The sequence below is a fragment of the Colletotrichum chrysophilum genome, assembly GCF_026319265.1.
Source record: "Colletotrichum chrysophilum strain AFK26 chromosome Unknown scaffold_4, whole genome shotgun sequence".
Taxonomy (NCBI): Eukaryota; Fungi; Ascomycota; class Sordariomycetes; order Glomerellales; family Glomerellaceae; genus Colletotrichum; species Colletotrichum chrysophilum.
This window is the reverse complement of record NW_026517291.1, coordinates 256158-275452: the sequence shown is the minus strand read 5'-3', so window position 1 is coordinate 275452 and position 19295 is coordinate 256158. Positions and strand designations below refer to the sequence as shown.

Genomic DNA, 19295 nt, shown 5'->3' with positions numbered 1-19295 from the left:
TATCTCCCCTCCGATATCACACCATCGCCAGTAAAAAAAGACGAGTAGTTTCCGGCTAGCCATTAACTCCTTTTGAAAATGAAACAGAGAGAGGGGGTTCGCAGCTTTTGGTTTTTTCATCTTCCCTTTTAAACTCCTCTTCTATATTTACAACGGCTTGCCGCCGAGGAAGTCAGACCAGCGGCGGACCTCAGAGGGAATGCCCTCCTTGCGGGGAAGCTTCTCGCTCATGCACTGAGCGAACAGCATAGCAGTCTGTCACCGTCGTTAGCATTTGCTTCATAGCTGGGGTGTATTGTTCGTGGAATTAAGCTTACCTTGGGCTCCATGAACAGGGGAACGCCAAAGTCGACGGCGTTACGGCGCATGACGTAGTCGACGTCCATGATGGTCTTGCCACGGGCCTGGGCAAGGTTGAAGACACCGCGGATGTCGTACTTCTGGAAGACCTCACGGAGGGCGCGCTTGTCCTCCTTGGGGAACTCAATAACATCAACGGCGACGTTGCCCTTGGCGTTGGACTCGATGAACTGCTTGACCTCGTTGTCGGCGGCGTACAGCTTGTAGCCGAGAGGCTGGAGGTAGTTGACAACAGTGATGAGCCAGTCCTTGTTGAGCTCACCGCCGAAGAGCAGACCCTCACCAGGCTCGGGCATGCGGAAGTTCATGGTGGACTGGAGGGAAGTCCAGTAGGCCTCGACGAGGTCCTTGCCGAAGCAAGCAATCTCACCGGTAGAGGCCATCTCGACGCCGAGGAAGGGGTCAGCGCCAGCCAGACGAGTCCAGGAGAACTGGGGAACCTTGGTGGCAAGGTAGTCGCGCTTGACGGCCATGGGATCCTGGGGCTCAGGAACCTGCTGGCCAACGAGAGCCTTGGTGGCGATGTCGATGAAGTTGGTGCCAAGGACCTTGCTGACGAAGGGGAACGAACGAGAAGCACGGAGGTTGCACTCGATGACCTTGAGTGCAGGCTCGCCTCCCTCGGGGTCATCAGCCTTGATGATTTGCATGTTGAAGGGACCAGTGATGCTCCAGGCCTTGGCAACCTTCTGGGCAATTTCCTTGCAGCGATCCATGGTGGTTTGATCCAGGCTGGCAGGGGGCAGGACGAGGGTGGCGTCACCAGAATGGACACCAGCCTGCTCGACGTGCTCACTGACGGCGTGGATAATGAGCTCGCCCTTAGATGCAACACCGTCAACGTCGATTTCCTGAGCGCCCTCGATGAATTTGGTGATGACGACGGGGTGGTCAGGGGAGACGTTAGAAGCAGCCTCGAGCTTCTCCTTCAGGTCCTCCTGGCTGCGGATGACAGTCATGGCAGCACCAGAAAGGACGTAACTGGGACGGACCAGGACAGGGTAGCCGACCTGCTCGGCGAAGGCCTGGGCATCCTCGACGGAGGTAAGCTCCTTCCAGGCGGGCTGGTCAACACCGATGCTGTCGAGGATCTCGGAGAACTTCTGTCTGTCCTCGGCCTTGTCAATGTCCTTGGGGTCAGTTCCCAAAACATTTGCGCCGCCAGTCTCTTGAAGCCTAAGGGAAATATTTTGCGGAAGCTGACCGCCAACGGATACAACGACACCAGAAGCGCTCTCGAGTTCGTAGATATCCATGACACGCTCGTAGCTGAGCTCCTCGAAGTACAACTTGTCGGCGGTGTCAAAGTCTGAAAATGGTTAGCGCATGTTTAAAATTGGGCCATGTCGTGTAAGTCAGAGTCCAAATGCCGATCGTGGGCTCGGGGATCTCAATAATTAACGAACGACGTGTAGGCACATACCTGTAGAGTAGGTCTCCGGGTTGTACTTTCGGCTTGTAAGTATTCGGACTGTTTATGTGGAGGTATCGGGCACTTACGTTGATCATGACAGTCTTGTTGCCCATCTCGCGGAGGGCCTGGGTAGCACCGACAGCGCACCAATCGAACTCAACAGAGCTACCAATGCGGTAGACACCGCTGCCAAGAATGATGATTCCCTTGTCATCGAAGGTAACATCGTGGGAAGAGGCGTTGTAGGTGGTGTACAGGTAGTTGGTGTCAGCAGGGAACTCGGCGGCAAGAGTGTCGATCTTCTTGACCCAGGGGCGGATGCCGAATCCAAGACGAGCCTCGCGAACCTTGTCCTCGGTGCTGCCAACGGAGTTGGCGATCTGACGGTCAGAGAAACCAAGCTTCTTGGCCTTCAGGATCTGGTCCTTCTTGAGAGCCTCAAGGCCACCAGCCTGCTCCATCTCGCGGGTGCAGTCGACCAGGTTCTGCAGCTTGTACAGGAACCACTTGTCGATCTTGGTGAGCTCGTGGACCTTCTCGACGGAATAGTTCTCGTGGAGCATGGCCTGGCCGACGGCGAGCCAGCGGCGATCAGTAGGGTTCTGAAGCTCGAAGTCAAGGTCGTCGAACTTGTCACCCTGGAATCCGACAAACTTGGGGTCGACCTGGCGAATAGCCTTTTGGAAAGACTCCTCGAAAGTACGTCCGATAGCCATAACTTCACCAACAGACTTCATGGCACTTCCGATATCACGCTTAACGTGCTGGAACTTGGAAAGATCCCAGCGAGGCATCTTGGTGACAATGTAGTCAAGAGAGGGCTCGAAGTTGGCAGTCGTGGTCTTGGTAACGGCATTAGGAAGCTCGGGGAGGCTGTGGCCAAGACCGATCTTCGCAGCGGTATAAGCAAGAGGGTATCCAGTAGCCTTGGAGGCCAAAGCAGAAGAACGAGAAAGACGAGCGTTGACCTCAATGACACGGTAGTCAAGGCCGTCGGGCTGGAGAGCGTACTGAACGTTACACTCTCCCACGACACCAAGATGGCGGACAATCTTGATGGCGGCGGATCGGAGCATGTGGTACTCCTCATCGCTCAGGGTCTGACTAGGGGCAACGACGATACTGTCTCCAGTGTGAATACCCAAGGGGTCGAAGTTCTCCATGTTACAGACAGTAATGCAGTTGTTGTTCGCATCACGGACGACTTCGTACTCAAGCTCCTTCCAGCCCTTGAGGGACTTCTCAACCAAGATCTGGGGAGAGAGTGTGAGAGACCTGGCGGCCATGTTGCGCAGCTCCTCCTCGTTGTTCGCGAAACCAGAACCAAGACCACCAAGGGCGTAGGCGGCACGGACGATAATAGGGTATCCGACCTTGTTAGCGGCATCGAGAGCCTCCTCGACGGTGCCAACGGCAATGGACTTGGCGATGGGAATATCGATCTCCTCAAGAGCGCGGGCAAACAAGTCACGGTCCTCAGAGACCTCGAGAGTCCTGACGCTGGTTCCAAGAACCTTGACGCCGTACTTCTCCCAGAGACCCGCGCGCTGCATTTGGACACCGAGGTTCAGGGCGGTCTGACCGCCGAAGGAAAGGAAGACACCATCGGGCTTCTCCTTCTCGATAACGTACGACACGTATTCCGGCGTGACGGGAAGGTAGTAGACCTCGTCGGCGAGCGAGTGGTTGGTCTGAATGGTAGCGATGTTGGGGTTGATGAGGACTGACTTGACGCCGGCCTCCTTGAGAGCCTTCAGAGCTTGCGATCCTTCACGATGACTCCATGTTAGTCGGGTCCTCTCATTCATTGTGACTCATTCTTGGCACTCGAGACTCGAGAATGGTCGAGGAAACGAACCTGAGTAGTCAAACTCGCCAGCCTGGCCAATGGCGAGACCACCGCTGCCAATGACCAAGACCTTCTTAACGTCGACGCCGACGTGGGGCTTGATCACGCCGCTCTCGAGATAAGCCTTTGGGTTCGGCGCAGTTTGAGCAGCGCTGGGACGGAGCGCGCTGGCAGTAAACAGGCGCTTCTGAAGCAACTTCGCGCTGCTGGTCTGAAGAGAAGCTCTGGCGGAGGCATTGGCGGCGGCAAGAGTGAAGTTGCGACCGGCCAGAGCTGTAGGGACTCGCCGACCATGTCGGAGGACGGCCGGGGCGCGGCCTGCCAAAGTGTTTGACATGGCCGACGGCATTTTCAAGGTCTTAACAAGCCAATGCGACAAAGACCGGTAGGAAGAGAGTGAAGCCTCAAGGTCAGGGCCAATTGAATGGTTTAGGACCGAGAGAGCAGAAGAATATAGCCGCCGCTTTGGAGAGTTTGTGACTCTTCTTCCTGAGCTTCGTTAAGGTTGTGGGGGGAGGGACACTGAAGTAGAACCGTAGGTAGGTCAGGTCTTCCTCTTCAGCAAAAAAGGCGGTCCGGGTCCGAATACTCACACCAGATAAGATAAGGAAATTTTTCTCTGGGTGTTGTTGAATGGCCGATCGGGGGTGCCCAACAACCGTCCAACGCACTAACTGGGGTAATATTTCAGGCGGCCCTTTTCCTCAGGGCCCCGTCTGCAGACCAGGGACCACTTGGCGGCCGTTATCGCAGCCTCCGCCAGTGTCACCGCAGTGACAAAACCCTCGTCCCTCGTCCACAGAGGCTGTCCTTCCCCTCAGATAGGCGAAAAATTCTGCCAATGCAGCTGTAACAGAGTTTTACGGGGGTTCTAAACTGTCGAAACCTTCACTGCAGCATTTAATTGACCTAACGGCTGCCCCTCCATTGCGCCTTGTTTGCATCGTCTTGCCCGGTTGCTGCGTCCTTCTCGGTGTACGCAGCGGGCTGAGCTTGGGCAGACAATATGCCGCATTGTTTCCATCTCAGACAGCAAAGATGCACGGCACAGTCACCCGTCACACATCAGGCTGAGCATGTGAGCAATACAAGCGGACCTCCTGTCTCCCTGTGCTCCAGCTACAGCTCCCAAAACGACAGAAACTGTGACTCAACGCTGATCTATTGCAGCAATTTCACACAACTGCCAAACGTTTGCACGCACCTTTCCCTGTCTGAGCTTTCGTGCTGCGATCTGACGTCTGGTCAAGCCCCGCCATATCTGGCATGTGCCCCGCCATTCAATGCTGGGGAGTTCTGAATTTCCCCATCCTTACAGCGATTGGCCAATACCAATGCGCCGAACCAGCGCAAGTAATGCCGACGGAGAAGCCGGAGGACGCCAAAAACGGTACTGGCGCCGATGAGAGCGATGACGGGAGCTTCGATCCCTCATTAGGATCAACCAACACCCTGGTTGACACTTCATATAGTCTTCACGAAAACAGCTAGCCGTGGTCCACGACTCGCGGGTTCCATCGGTGTCCCGGTGAGAATGATTCATCCAGCAGTTGCCAATGACTCTTCAAAATGTGGTATCCCATTCGCCAACAAATGCCAGCCCAAGCTCATCTCGTGTAAGTCGTGTCCCTATTTTTTTTCTAACTTCCCATGCCGTTCATGTCTAGTTCTTCTCTAATCTCACCGCCGGGTTCCTCTCGATGAAGTTCAAATCCACCTTGTGGCCAAGCAGCTCACGAATGTTTGAAATGCCGTATTTGATCATTGTCGGTCTCTCCAGAGAGAGTCCCCAGCTAGTTCTCGTCGTCAGCAAGTATCATGATTAACGCAGAATTGGATCAACTTACCCATATACTCTCATGTCCTTGGGCAGACCCATCGCCTCCAGCATCTCTGGTCTGAACATACCGCTGTTACCAATCTCGACGAGCTTGTTCAAGCCCTTGTGGAAGGAGAAAATCTCCATGCTGGGCTCTGTGTAAGGGTTGTAGGCAGGCTTGAACTTGATGTCAGTGATGCCCATCTTGTTGAAGAAGATCTCCATGAACTCCATCAGACCACCCAGAGTCAGGCCGTAGTCAGCGATAACACCCTCAACCTGGTGGAACTCGGCCAAATGTGTGGCATCCACGCTCTCGTTACGGAAGACTCTGTCAATGGAGAAGTAGCGGGCCGGAGGAGGCCTGCCATCAGGTCCCTTCTTGGCAGCCAGCTGGTGAAGTACAGCCGTAGAGATGGCGGTCGTGTGAGTACGGAGAACCAATCTCTGAGCCTCATCGGCAGCCCAGGGATAGCGGTATCCGATCGAGCCGAACTTTCCATCTTGGTGCACCTGCTTAACATTCTCCCAGTACGTCTCGTAGTCCTTCTTGTCGTCCGCAGACTCAGGGCCGGGCTTGTCCGCAATCTTGGGGTCGGAAATATAGAAGGTGTCCTGAAGATCTCTTGCGGGATGTTGTTGGGGGACGAAGAGAGCGTCGAAGTTCCAGAAGCCAGACTCGACGAACTTGCTGGTGGGCATCTCCTCGAATCCCATCTCAAAGAAGATTTGTCTGAACTCGTGGCGGACCTTGTTCAGAGGGTGAAGGGCACCAGCATTTTGATCGGCACCGAGGGCCTTGAAGTTGTAGGGCTTGAAGTTGGCAGTCTTCCACGAGCCAGAGGCAATCATGTCGGCCGTAAGGTCCGTCTCCTCCCTCTTGATCTCGAGAGCGAACTCCGGTCCCTTCTGGATCTTGAAAGTAATGACCTTTTGGGTCTTGATGAGCTTGCGCTTCTTCAAATCCGTGATGACCTTCGAGTCATGGGTGTGCTTCTCCTGGATCTCCTTGAGTTGGGCCTGGGTCTCGTCTTGGATCGACTCAGTCTGTGAATGCACCATTAGCGCCAGGTGATTTGGACAATTTGATACAAAATACACTCACAGTCGCAACAAGCTTTCCAGTAGCCTCCTTCTTCACCCACTTGTTCTTAAAGGCCTTGCCCTGACCCAACTTGGTGACATTCTTGTCGCCAATAGCAGCCTCAAGCTCCTGGATCGTCAGACCCTCCAGAGCTTTGCGCACCGCCTCGAAGACACGAGCCTCATGACTGCCATGTTCGGCAATCTGCTTGCCCTCGACCTCGAGAACTGCTTCTTCGCGCTCAATTGACTCGTACTTTACCATGGAACGGCTGGCAAGTCGGTCGAGAGCCGCCTTCAGGTCGGCGAACTGGAACTCCGGGAAGTACTCGGCGGACAGGACAGGTTCCTTCACGGACAGAGCGAGAAGAATCTGGGATGTGAGGTCCCCAGAGGGACTGTTGCTTGCTGTCGCCATGATTTGGGTCGTTGGTGTCGGGATTTTGAGCCGTTCTTGATTGACACCAAGGTTGACGATGTTCGCTCCGTTGAGTCAGAGGGGCAGCCGGGCGGGCAGTACTGGCAGAAATTTGGCTCGACCATCAAATCGGAGGGGAGTGTGGACCCTGCGCCAGATAGGAAGGAGGGGTCCTCGTATCTATGTTCCACCGATCTCCGGGAGTTGACAGCCAGGCCGCCCGGGCAGGCCCACAAGGATTACGGGAGCTGACTGCCTGCTACTGGGGAAGAATGGAGGTCTTCGGACCGGCAGGCGCGTCTGTGCATCACCCCTCCATTAGAAGCTTGCCTAAGCTGTGGCGTCACTCTCGGCATCCCTGCAGCTACGGTCGGCCACCCTTATTCACAACGTCAAGTTGCAACGGTCGCCGAGGTCTCTACGAATGTTCCATCGTGAGACCGCACATTCAACAGTCCCGAACTCACATTCTCTCCGGTTGCTGGAGTATGTGAAGCGACGCCTCTTCTAACGCCGCAGCGATTTTCTTCGACACCAATGAGGCCCCAGAGCTATGGTCGATGATGCTGCGCCCGATACCCTCCCAGGCCGATCGATCCCTCCACCAGATGGTCAAGAGGATGGTGGAGGGGCCCCAGAGCTGTCGCTGCCGGCGGGTGACTCGATTACACGAGGTGCCCAGAGGCGACGACGCCGCAAGTATCGGAAGATCAACATTGGCCTTGCGAGAAAGTTCGACCTTATGACCAAGTTGCTGCGGAATCTCGATGCTCTGGTATACGCGGAACTTTGCACACTGTATTATATGGAGTATGGAGTTCGTGTTCTCGCTTCAATCGACTAGATTCTAACCCAACCGCCAGGTGTTCGATATTTCGCTTCGCTGTCCGCGTATATGGTCAACATCACTGGCTTACGCCTAAGCCCCATGACTACCCCTTGACGATGGAGGCCCCGCGCTCGCAGGTCATTTCAGTATTCGTTCCGAACCTCATATGCATTCTCCTGCACATATTCTCAGCCTTACCCACTGCCGGTGAGGCAGCCAGAGGTTATCTTCATGGCGGTGTTATCGTCGACTTCATTGGACAGAAGCCACCAACCTCGAAACTCGCATTCTTGGCTCTGGACCTCATCATCTTAGCTGTCCAATGTTTGATGCTAGCCGTCCATTCTGAGCGAGAAAAGCTGCGACCGCTTGTACAGCCTTTCTGGCCTCAAGTGTTAGGAGGACAAAACACAGCAACATCGACTCAAGATCACGACGCCGAAGAAAGGGGCGTACACAGGGATGCACCCGGATTAGAAGAGGAGGGCACTGAGAGCATAGAATTACAGCCCCTAAGATCCAACCGGGATGTGGAGGCCAGCAATGAAGGAGAGAGGAGCCGAGACAGCAGTCGATCTTCTCGCTGGGTTCGCTCGCTGAACGGGAATCATCTCTTCGACGTGCTCACTTCAGGGAATGGGGTTCTCGGCGAATTTCACATTTCTCACACGATTAGGAACGCCACGACAGACTTTCGTGGAGCAGCAGGGCATTCACTACAAACCTTGGGTTATACTGCTGCGTTAACTAGGCTCTCCGCGATGAGGAGAATGCCCCGTCTAGAACGCAATCAGAGGAATCAAAGATAGTGCAAATGGGTATCACAAAAGTCTTAATGCCGATTGGTCTTCAAATGGCGCCGGTGCACCTTGGTATCTTACGCAATCTTGCGACCAACATTACCCACACCGCTGCCCTTTACAGAAACAAGAATGTCACCCGAATCGTCGTCGTCCACGTCTCTCAAACCCCAACTGCTTGCGCCAAACGTTCGCAAGTCCCGGGCCAAGCCAACCATCTCCTCCGTACCTATGACCTCTTTCCCTATCCTCAATCTGCCCACATCCTCGGAGCCCATGGCCATCATCGTCAATACCGTGCTGGCAGACGACATGCTGACACATCCTCCCTGTGCAATATTCTCCAGCAACTGGTAGGCACAGTTCTTTCCGATATCTTCAGGCACGACACCACCCACTGGGGGCGCGACAACATCCGCCGAGTAGAGGACGCCAACAGAGCTCGATTCGGCGACCAAACTCAAGCCAAATCCAATACCTGTCCGCGTCTTGGACTTATCAGCCGCCTCAATGAGCGGCGCCTGGTCGTACTGAGCCGCAATGTGGATGTCTGAGACCAATGCGTTCAAGACCTCTCTCGCGGAGTGGATCATTCTGCTGTTGTTGGACGCTGAAACTCCTGTGCAGTATGCGACACCTCGTATCCTCCTGATCTTGCCGGGATTTCGGTTCAGATGAAGCGTTTTCGGAAGTCGGACCTGGCTAGCGAATCGGAGCTCGACAATACCTCCACCACCTCTGCCACCCTTTCCAGGGCAAGATCGTTGCAGAACCCTCAATTCAATTCGCGCCGGTGGGATTCCAAATAGACCGAAGAGAGGTAGAATAGCTGTGCGGAAGGAGTCGACAGAGATGTCGCCGGTCTCAGTCGCAGAGGTGATGACACCCGGTCCCATAAAGCGGACGTTGACGTGGGCTTTGGAGAAGGGCGCAAGGAGGCAGAGTGGCAGGAGGAAGTATGTGACGCCGCGCTTGTTGTTTGCCGGCAAGCTGTGCTCGATGACGTCGCCTTCGGATGCGCCAAACCCAGCAATTGTGCCGGTGATCAGACCGGGGTTGTACCTGATCGTGGTACCGGTGTATGAAATCTCCACAGAGCTACCATTGGTAACAGCTTCGAGGAGTCGGAGGAAAGAAACCTCATGCGGCGCAAGACCTGGATGTGTCGGCGACGAACTGCGGATTTTGGAGATATTGACGGGTCGTCCCGTGAGGGTGGACAGTACTAATCGTTGCGCAAAGGACCGATGTCCTGTAAATCGCAGCCATTCCGGGGCGGAAGACATCGTGCCGGTGTTTCGTGGCCAGCGATGCTCGAGTGACCGAGAAAAAAAAGTTATGTAGACCGAGCAAAGCGAGTCTGAAAATTATCTTTTTCTGCCACGGTGTGGCGGCCGGGAGCATTGCGAACGGCAGGCGGTATAGCTTTCAGTGGGCTTTTTGATAAGATAAGGCGATCCCGCGCAGCGCGCATCTGGGTTCAGGGTCCATCAAAAAATCTGACCCAGCCCGTTCACCACATTTCCTTGAGCTTCCTTTGCGCCAAACTCAACTCTTCCGTATTTCTTTCAATGTCGACCAACTTCGCGTCTCCTTATGTCTCATAGAGCTCTCTTTCGTGACATTACGTGTCGAAACACATTCATTTGCCAGTCCTGTCTCTCGTCATTAGGGACAGCTGCAACCCCGCAATCATGGGCAACCAGACATAGCTCTCGCTTGGCCCGCTCCCGAATCCAGAGACGAAATGCCCAGCATATCGACCCGCCGACGACCCAATCTGCTTCCGACGAACCTCCAAAAAGCGCGGCAGCTGCACTTCTAGAAGAGTTGACGCAAAAGAAAAAGAAGGGAGAGCCCACCTGGCGCTTCTTTGAGAAGAATGCGGCAGGCAAGGTCAAGGCCCTTCAGGGCGAAGATGCATACAACGATTCTCTAAGCGGATCGAAAGCGTTGGAGGAGGACCTCAAGAAGAGCATGATAGCCAATATCAAGTCGACCCTGTCAAGTCTTCAAGACGGCGGACTCCTGGCCCCATTCGGAGTCAACGACATCGATTCCATCGCGAAGGATTTTGAGGCACAATTTGAAGGAGCGAATACTCCAGAGGAGATGACGGAGACTATGGACCTGTACATCAAGAGCCTGGAAAAAAAGCTGGAAGAGAAGGGATTTGATGTAAGCGGATTCGACGATTCGAACCCAATCGCAACATTAGGGACGATCCACGAGGCGACACAAAAAGACCCGTCGGAGAGAAAGAGCGATCCGATACCACAGATACCCGAGAGCGCGTGGAACTTCAACCAGCGAAAGCGCATTTCTCGATTTAACACTACATTGAAACGAGCCACGTATAAAATACGACGAGGAGAGGAGCCAGATGCGAAGACGATACAAACAGTCTGGAAGCTTTACAGCTTGACGAGGCCAACTCTATCCAAAGCATGGGCTAGCGTACCCCATGAGGTATGGGACATACTCTGGCAAATCTTGTCGGTGGACGAAGCCAGGAATCCCGGCCGACTGACTTACCTCTCGATGTTGGCCAGAGACTTGAGCGAGGCCCAGATTCCTCTCAGTCCATCACAGCAACTGGTGACGATAGAAGCAATGTTTGTTGATGGATGGGATGCTAAGGCTATCGAGAGTTGGAAGAGATGTATGCCAACGTTGGGCGATAGCGGAGCAGAAAACTTCCAGGAATTCTGGGAGCTCGGAGTGCGCATGTTCTGCCAAAAGGGCGATATTGTCCAGGCAGAACGCGCAGCCAATAAGCTCTTGGAACGACAACTCGATCCCCGCATTCTGGTGCCGTTGATCAGAAGCTGCGCAGCAGATCCAGCAGAAGAGTCAAGACAGAAAGCGTGGGACACCTACCGACGGATGAGAGACCTGCTTGGTCCTTCGATGGGGCTAGAAGACTACGATCTGGTCATCTCATTTTTCTTGACAACAAACCAGACCGTTCAAGCCCTGCAAGTTTTCGTCGACATGATGTTTTCAGGAACGGTCGACGTGAGGAACCAAGACGTATTGCCCTCCAAGATCGGCAATAAGTTTTTCTTTGGGAAATGGCTCAAACGATTGATCGGTGCAGGGGATCTGGATGGGGCATATAGCGTCTTTCAGTTCATGCAGTCGAAAGGCATTGAGGCGGCTAGTATCCAGATAAATGGCCTTATCGGCGCGTGGCAAAGATCAGGAGGAGCCGACAACCTCCAATTGGCGGATAGCCTTGCGTGGTCGATGATCCAATCTCGCATCGAGTTTGTCAAGAACCGCCGCCGACTGTCAAGTATGGATGGGCCCGGTCGCATCGTGGAGGTGTCTGATTCCCACGCCGAGCTCGCTGCGGTCCCAAAGGCAACGCTGGAGACTTTCTCTTTGCTCGCCGAGAATTACCGTCTCCGAAGCCTGCTTAACAAACTGGAGGAGTTGTGGGACGCCTCGAGAGAAGCAGAAATCAGCCCAGACGCCTTTATGATGAACCAGCTGATCGAGTCTTTCTCCCAAAAGGGCGATCTCTCTGAAGCAAAGGAGGTATATCAGGTACTCGTCCACGAGCGACAAGTGAAACCCGACCCGTACACCTTCATGGCGCTCTGGAAGATGCTAGCAATCAACAGACTGCACAGCGTAACCGGAGATATGCGCATCATGGAAATCAAGAACGCACGTGAGGTGTTTGCGGAGACTATTCGCTTTGCCCACGTCTTCAAGGCCGAAGGTTTCGACAGTCAGTTCGCAAGGAAAATTCTTCACTCTTTCCGCCGATTGAAAGACAACCCTGGAATCGTCGTAGCCCTGCAGACACTGAAGGTAGTTTTCGACTGGACGCCACCAGAGATGCTTACTTTCGAGATGCTGTTCGAAACTACTAGTCTGAAATTCGATACTGGAGCAGCTAGGCAGAAGCTGCGGTTGGCCAAGCGCAACATGGACGCGTTCGTCGAGGCACAGCCCCGACAGCCCGGAGAGCCCAAGACACTCGAGGAGATGACGCAGAAGCAGCGAGGGCAAGAGATGTCCGATTACCTTCAGTCGAAATACATCAAGGAAATGGGTGTCATTCCAGAAGGTTTAATGGAACAAACGGCCGAAGAGATGGGCGTGTATGATATTCTCATCAAAAAGCCCTAGGGGCAAAAGTCCTCTCTGTATTATGTAGACTAAGATCTGTACACTTATAATGACACCTATCATGACTCCACCACCATATCTTGTAGCAGTGACGTTCCGAATGCCATGTCTGTGTTACGAATAACGACGCTGCACCGTTCAACGTGTCCAAGCAACCACGTCCTTGCCACTTAGTCGTGATCTTCCTCTGTCAATCCAGGACATCCCTCCATCTCTGCGTCCGGATATGTGTACTTGCACCAGAAGCAATAGTTGTGCTCCTTTCTCAGATACTCCACCAATCGCCGCAGCTTCTCTGCTTCCTCCAATTCGTTGAATTCGTCCAGCTCTGGATCCTCTTCATCGAGATCCTCCGCTGTAACGTAAACTGTCTGCTTCTTTCCCAGCGCCATCCGGTCGTCCTCATCTTCCTGGTCATCCTCGTACGTCGGCAGCCGCGACAAGCTCTGCTCCAAATCGTGCTTCATCTTCCGATCCCTCTCTTTCTCCTCACGATGCCTCACCAGCCCGCGCCATAACACGTTGATGGACTTGAGCGGCCTCGACTTGGCCCCCGTTGCCAACTTCTTCTTCCTCTCCTTCAGCTCCGCGTCTTCCACAATCTCCCCATCTCCGACGCCCAGCTTCTTCTCCTCCGCCATCCTCTCTGCCATCCTCTGCGCCGCAAAGACCTGACTCTGGACTCGCGCCGTCTCCCTCTCCTTCCTGATGCGATCGCGGTACTCGAGCGGGTCGATCTTGACCCTCTTCCCCTCTTTGACCTCTTCCTCGAACTTCTCTGCCGCCTCACGCAGCTTGCGCTTCCTTTCGCTCTCCATACCGATACCCCCGCGACCGTCCTTGATCTCCACAGCAATCGGCTCTGTCCTCGCAGTGGTGTTGCCGTCGGCACCCAGCGCGCCGCCTTTGAAGCCCATCTTAGCCATCATCGCAAGACCCTTGCTCTTCTTGGCAGCCGCGTCATTGAGCATAGAGCGCGAGAGGGCTTTTTCGCGGGTGGCTTCTTCCTCGGCGGCGTTTTCTTCTTTCGACTTGACGCGTCCTTTGATCTCGCCTTCGCGCTTGAGGCGCTGGCGGCGTTGCAGCGACGTTTCTGCGCCCCGTGATGAGGTTGCCGGGGGCTCGTCGAAGGTCATGTTCATGTAGTCGTCTTCATCATCAGAGGCGGTGGCCTGTTTTGGATCCATGGCGCTGGGCGGATGTAGAAACCTCTGGCGGTTCACAGTGTTATGGATGCGTGAGCAGATGTAAGTGAGAAAGAAAAGTAACCTGGAAATTTGACTCGAGGCTGAGAGACGGCTTGTGTGATGGCGCAACCTCGCACTTTCAACACCCAGGTCAGATGATGTTAGAGGTGCCCGAGTACAGTGTTATCTCATTCAGAAAGCTCGCACGGAAGCAATTTAAGATTGATGTGTTTTGGTTGTTGCGAGGAAGGAAGCTGAGTTGAATGAATGCAGGAAAGATGCCTGGGGCTTATTGTGGAGGAATCGGCGCTGGAACCAGCTGCCACCAGGTGTCAGTAGCTCACTATGGATCGAAGCCAACCTCAACGCACTTGAGATGCTCAACTCTAACTCCTTGTACAGAGATACAAAAAAGTGATGCTCCGAGGGTTGTTATTTTTTTCATTTCTTGAGCTAGTGTAATCTAATTGAACACTATTCCTTCTTTGGAAACTCAGACTTAGAAATACTCTCAGCGATTTATACATCACTATTGTTACTTCGAAATCTAAGAAACAAAGCAACGAAAGGGATAACATTTCAACCTCAGGAATTTCAGCTAAAAACGTCATTTCATATTGTTCTAGCTGCAAGCGTCCTCTACTCTGTTATCTGAGTTTGTCCGTGTAAGTGACCGGAGACCAACAAGTGTGACAAATCGACCGATCACGAATGGGCTCGAGAATATCTCAACTCGCGGCGCCTGCCAGTACCTAGGTAAGGCTATGTTCTGTTCTAATACGTTGTATTGCAGACAGTAGGCAAAGTTTCTCCAGCAATTTATAAAGATATTCTGACCCGAATCCAGGCACCAAACTAAGCAGCACCTCTACTAAGTTTGTTGATGATACTGAAAACACGAATATTCAGCCAATTCGATGCGCGAACCAGGTCTGACAATTTCCCTCGAGCGCATGTAGCTGTCTACTTGAAGCTGACGCGGTATATGGACAGAGCATGATTTTTGGCCACAGGTGTAGACACTTGATTCCCATACGAACGGACTCACGAACTTAGGACAAAGGCTTTGAGATACGTCTGTTTGCCTCGAAATCTTTTCTATTCCGGTCTTCATCTTCCCATCCAGACGTCTCGGCCCAGAAACAGTGGCGCCAACCCATCCTCATGCTGGTATTCAATACAAAGAGAAAATAAGATGCCGATAAGCACGTATAAACTTTTAATTACGCAAGCAAGCAGACGGACAACGAACATGTCTACCTGTGTCTCGCCCTCTTCCTGCCCGCCTTCTCCCTCTCGTAAGCATTGGACTCTCTGCCCTCCTCGTTCTGGATCTCCGCCACGAGCCTCTTGTACTTCTTCTCGTATGCCTCGTCCTTGGCCTTCTTGACGCGGAGATTCTCGCGGGCCATGAACTGGGCGTCCTTGCGCAGCTCGCGCATGGCGCCCTTGCGCTCCTTCTTGTGCTCCGCCTTGAGCTTGGCCATCTCGGCGCGCTCGCGGTCGGGGTCGTAGTGCTTGTTCGGATCGAAGGAGTCCTCGAACTTGGGAATAAAGGTCTTGATGGCAAGGGGTTTGTGGTGGTGTAGCTCGAGCGGGCGACGGGAGAGCTGAGCGATCTTAAGCATGCGGTCCAGCTTGACCTTGGACTTCTCCACTTGCTCGCCGAGGGCCTCGGGGAACTTGGAACGGCAGGCCTTGCTGTTTAGATGCGCGACGAGGTTCAGGGCAGGCTGGAAGGTCTCGTAGAAAGCCGACTTGCCAGTCCATGTGTCAGCGGCGGCACCCAGGAGCTGGACAGTGGTGCTTAACAAAGCGGCTTTCGTAGACTCAGCCTCCTTGCCGGATACACCAGTGGCGGAACAATCCTTTGGAGAGAGCTGACGGAGCTCAATCTTCTTCGCATTTGCTAGGCGAATACCGTCCGCAGGCTGGTGAATAGGGAAGCTTCCCGTGGCCGGAGGGGCTGTGGGAGCCAGGGCGGAAAGGGTGTTGAGGCAGTAGCTCATGACCTCGGGGACGTAACGCTTGGAATACTGCTGGTACTGCACGGCCAAGGTCGAGAGGTAGGTGCCAATAGCGTAGTCGTTGAGGGTCTGCGGGATCTTGCCGCCAAGGTAGCGCCCGATAGTGAGCATTGCAGGTGTCGTGACTTGGTGGAAGTGATCTGAAGTTGGGAATGTCGACCCAATCGCGGCTAGTAATGTCAAGTCTCCCATATGCAGAGCAAGAGGACGTTTTTGGCTGATTGTCTCGAGATGAGACCGGTACTGCACGGCAATCTCGATGGGGAACATCTTGGCTAATGAGTGGATGTGTCGAACGACACTCTCCACTGCTTGGAAAGACGGGCTACCATCACTGCGATCGCTGGCGACCAGATCGACAAGTGCTTTGGCAAAGTTTCCAAGCTTCTCCTTGTGCCTGCTGTCCAGCTTTGGATGGTAAAGAGCTCTGATGCGCTGCACGATGGTAGGCATCTTGTCGCTGGGGTATTTCTGCACAAGAGCCTGCAGCTCATCGTAGCTTTGCGGGCATGGAAACGTGAATGGCAATTCGCCATCCACAGCCATCATGTCGCCTGTAGGCGCACTTGTAAAGATTGAGCTCTTGGCTTCTTCTTCATTGAGCAGGCCCTTGGTAAATTCGTCGTCTTCGTCATCCTCGGCCTCTCCCTCTCCGTCACTCTCCTCGTCAGATTCTTCTTCCTCTTCGCTGACGGGTTCGAGATCCGAGCCACTGGCAACCAGGTCGTCGTCGATGATAAAGTCGTCCTCATCGTCGAAGCCGAGTTCGGTTGCGGTTGGACGAGTCTTGATTCCCTTACCAAGGCCAAAGTCCTCGTCCTCCTCTTCGGTGATAAACTCGAAATCTGGCTGCCCAGCAGGATCGTCTTCCATTTCTTCATCTTCATCTTCTTCATCACTAGAGACGGGCTCTCCGTTCATTCGCTTCAAACGCTTCTCCTCAAGCTCCTTGAGCCTCTTGGATTCCTCTTCCGCCTTCTCTTCGTCGGTCTTTGTTCGCTCGGCGGGCGCAGCTCTGCGATCCTGGACGAGCTTCTTGAGGCGCAAGTCAAAATCCTTGTCGAAGGTAGCCCTATCAACGCCAGCAATCAACCTCCCTGAGTTATCCGACTTCGCAGTATCATTTTTGCCGCCGGCAAACAGGAGAGCCTGAAGGTTTGGCAACTCCTTGTCCAGCTGCAAACGCAGATCTTCGTCTTCGTCCTTTGCAACCTGACGCTCATACTTGTACGCTTTCGATTTCGCAATAACTTCCTCCATGACTTCCTTCTTTGACTTTTTCCTCTCGGGTTGGTCGTCGCCGGCATCCTCGTCTCCCAATTCACCGGCACGAGCGCGCTTCATTCTCTTTGCCAGCATATCCGAATCATCGCTCTCGAAGCCGTTGAGGTCGTCTTCGTCAAAGTCGTCTGCGAGTGCTGAGTCGTCCAGATTGATCGATTGACCCATGTGGGTCAGTTCTGTGAGTGGCTCGGCCTCCTCAAGATCGAAAAGAGAAGTCTTCTTGTGTGACCTTTGCTTCTCCCGGGCGAAACGTTCAATCATCTTTTCCTCCTCGGCCATTGCTGGGTCGTTTTCACCGAATCGACGATCGAGTATTCCTCCGACCTTGTTTCGCTTCTGCATCTCGACGAGCAAAGTCTCTCGGCGCTGTGTTTGCAATTAGCAGATTGTTCCTGCGGTCAATGAGCTACTCTGCGTACCCTCTGCTCGCCAATGGACTTTGCTACTCCAGGACGACCGCTAACTCCCTTTGCAGCGGCTCCCGCGGGAGGTCTGTTGCTTGTGACATCGAACTTGGGTCCTCTTGGGTTGTGCTTGAGGTCAAACGGATTGAATTGCTCTCTGATTTGCCCCAGGGCCGCACTCTTCTGCAGACGCTTGTCATTCTTCGCTTTCTCCTCCTGTGCAATCTGGCGCTTTTGCTTTTTGGACTTTTGCGGTCCGATGATCCCCTGCTCCTTGAGGGAGGACTTGAGCCTTTTGAGCTGCGAGCCGGCCATTTTGTCGAGTGTTCCCCAAAAATGGTGTCGATTTCGCAACTGGAGAATGGCAGGCACTAATCTTCCAAAAGTTTTTTGAGAGCGACTGTGCCTTATCTTATCATCATAGTGGGGAACCAAAGGCGGTGGCGCATGGCAGAACCAGCGGCTTCCATCGTCAGCTAGTAAAGCAGCCGGCTTCCACGCAACCCCAACCAAATCTCACCCTAAATTCCGCCAACACTTCTTCTAAAAGTGCTTGCGACAAGCTACTTTACAATGTTTCAATAGCCTTGTATTCGAAGATTTTCAACATGACTTTCATGTCATTTATTCGTGATGAGCGCATCGTCCTGCTGGGGATTGGTGTCGCTACGTTCGGCATGGTCACTATGATGACCCAGATGCTGACGTACATCCGCGACGAGAATGAAGTGAAGGCATCACCTCCTAAAACGCAGTACATTACGCAGGAAACAGAGGACTCGCTTGGTCTCGAAACACTTGACAAACTTCTCTGCCATCCCAACTTCTCTATCCGGGATGTCGCAATCAAGATCCTCTGCGACCGTGCAGTGAACGACACCGACACCGTTCGATATCTGCTTTATGGCATTACCCGGCCTGACTACGATACTCGTATGCGGAGCCTTCGTGCTCTTGCGACTTTGACGGGTCAGACCAATGGTGAGAAGCTTTCGTGCGTTTGCGGAGCGAAAGAGCTGACTGACTTATAGACTTTGCAGAGGGTCTCTCCAAACTGCACACATGGAGAGCGTACACGGCCCTCGTGCGGTCCCTTGAGCTCAGCTTGGAGGATGTGGAACACACGAAGCTCGATGACAAGTACTGGGACGAGTATTATCTGCGCGACATGGCCGAACGGTTCTGCCTCATGTTCGTCCTCGAGCTGGTTACCAAGTACGGCGCCGACATGCTGGTGAAGGCCAAGTTTGTTGAGAAATGGCTGGCGAAGCAGCCTTGGGGAGACACCGAGTCCGAGGTTCAGGAGAACTTCATCTACTACATGGAACACAAGAACAACCGTATCGTCGACATCGTTACCAGGATTGCACACACCACCGCTGGCGCGAAGGCCATTGTTGCCTGCAAGTTGGCGTCCAAAACGAATTTCAACCTCACTCCGGATGCAAACATTGCTGGCTTTACAATAGCATTGCAGTCGACCTTGTCAAATGCTGAGGGCGATGAAGGCCAACAGTCCGCAGAGCAATCCGTAGAGCAGGTGCCTCGTACCAGAGAGCACTCGGCGGAAGAACAACGTCTGAGACGCCGACATCGAGAAGCTATGGTCTTCAATGATGGCACACGACCTATCCACAGAGAGGACATAATTGAGAGAGGCCACGACTCGCCCAGCTGA

The 19295-nt window shown here is 53.6% G+C and overlaps 7 protein-coding genes across 7 annotated transcripts; 2 read left to right on the top strand and 5 right to left on the bottom strand.

Annotated features, from left to right (window-relative positions):
* Window positions 1-147: 147 nt before the first annotated feature.
* ARG4 (argininosuccinate lyase) lies at window positions 148-3972 on the bottom strand (the record flags this gene model as incomplete). The annotated part of the gene is made up of 5 exons (XM_053173931.1): window positions 148-255; window positions 318-1669; window positions 1784-1808; window positions 1861-3542; window positions 3633-3972. The coding sequence occupies 5 exons, from the start codon at window positions 3970-3972 to the stop codon at window positions 148-150; spliced, it is 3507 nt and encodes a 1168-aa protein (XP_053042048.1).
* A 1314-nt stretch (window positions 3973-5286) lies between these two features.
* Window positions 5287-6943, bottom strand: COL26b_000968 (uncharacterized protein; the record flags this gene model as incomplete). Its single annotated transcript, XM_053173930.1, has 3 exons — window positions 5287-5416; window positions 5471-6489; window positions 6548-6943. The coding sequence occupies 3 exons, from the start codon at window positions 6941-6943 to the stop codon at window positions 5287-5289; spliced, it is 1545 nt and encodes a 514-aa protein (XP_053042047.1).
* Window positions 6944-8649: 1706 nt separating this feature from the next.
* COL26b_000967 (uncharacterized protein) lies at window positions 8650-9858 on the bottom strand (the record flags this gene model as incomplete). The annotated part of the gene is made up of 1 exon (XM_053173929.1): window positions 8650-9858. The coding sequence occupies one exon, from the start codon at window positions 9856-9858 to the stop codon at window positions 8650-8652; it is 1209 nt and encodes a 402-aa protein (XP_053042046.1).
* Window positions 9859-10143: 285 nt separating this feature from the next.
* On the top strand, window positions 10144-12715 carry COL26b_000966 (uncharacterized protein; the record flags this gene model as incomplete). Its single annotated transcript, XM_053173928.1, has 2 exons — window positions 10144-10170; window positions 10328-12715. 2 exons carry the CDS (start codon window positions 10144-10146, stop codon window positions 12713-12715), a joined length of 2415 nt encoding a protein of 804 aa, XP_053042045.1.
* A 170-nt stretch (window positions 12716-12885) lies between these two features.
* COL26b_000965 (uncharacterized protein) lies at window positions 12886-13902 on the bottom strand (the record flags this gene model as incomplete). Its single annotated transcript, XM_053173927.1, has 1 exon — window positions 12886-13902. The coding sequence occupies one exon, from the start codon at window positions 13900-13902 to the stop codon at window positions 12886-12888; it is 1017 nt and encodes a 338-aa protein (XP_053042044.1).
* A 1256-nt stretch (window positions 13903-15158) lies between these two features.
* COL26b_000964 (uncharacterized protein) lies at window positions 15159-17932 on the bottom strand (the record flags this gene model as incomplete). The annotated part of the gene is made up of 2 exons (XM_053173926.1): window positions 15159-17579; window positions 17633-17932. The coding sequence occupies 2 exons, from the start codon at window positions 17930-17932 to the stop codon at window positions 15159-15161; spliced, it is 2721 nt and encodes a 906-aa protein (XP_053042043.1).
* A 293-nt stretch (window positions 17933-18225) lies between these two features.
* COL26b_000963 (uncharacterized protein) lies at window positions 18226-19295 on the top strand (the record flags this gene model as incomplete). Its single annotated transcript, XM_053173925.1, has 2 exons — window positions 18226-18598; window positions 18649-19295. The coding sequence occupies 2 exons, from the start codon at window positions 18226-18228 to the stop codon at window positions 19293-19295; spliced, it is 1020 nt and encodes a 339-aa protein (XP_053042042.1).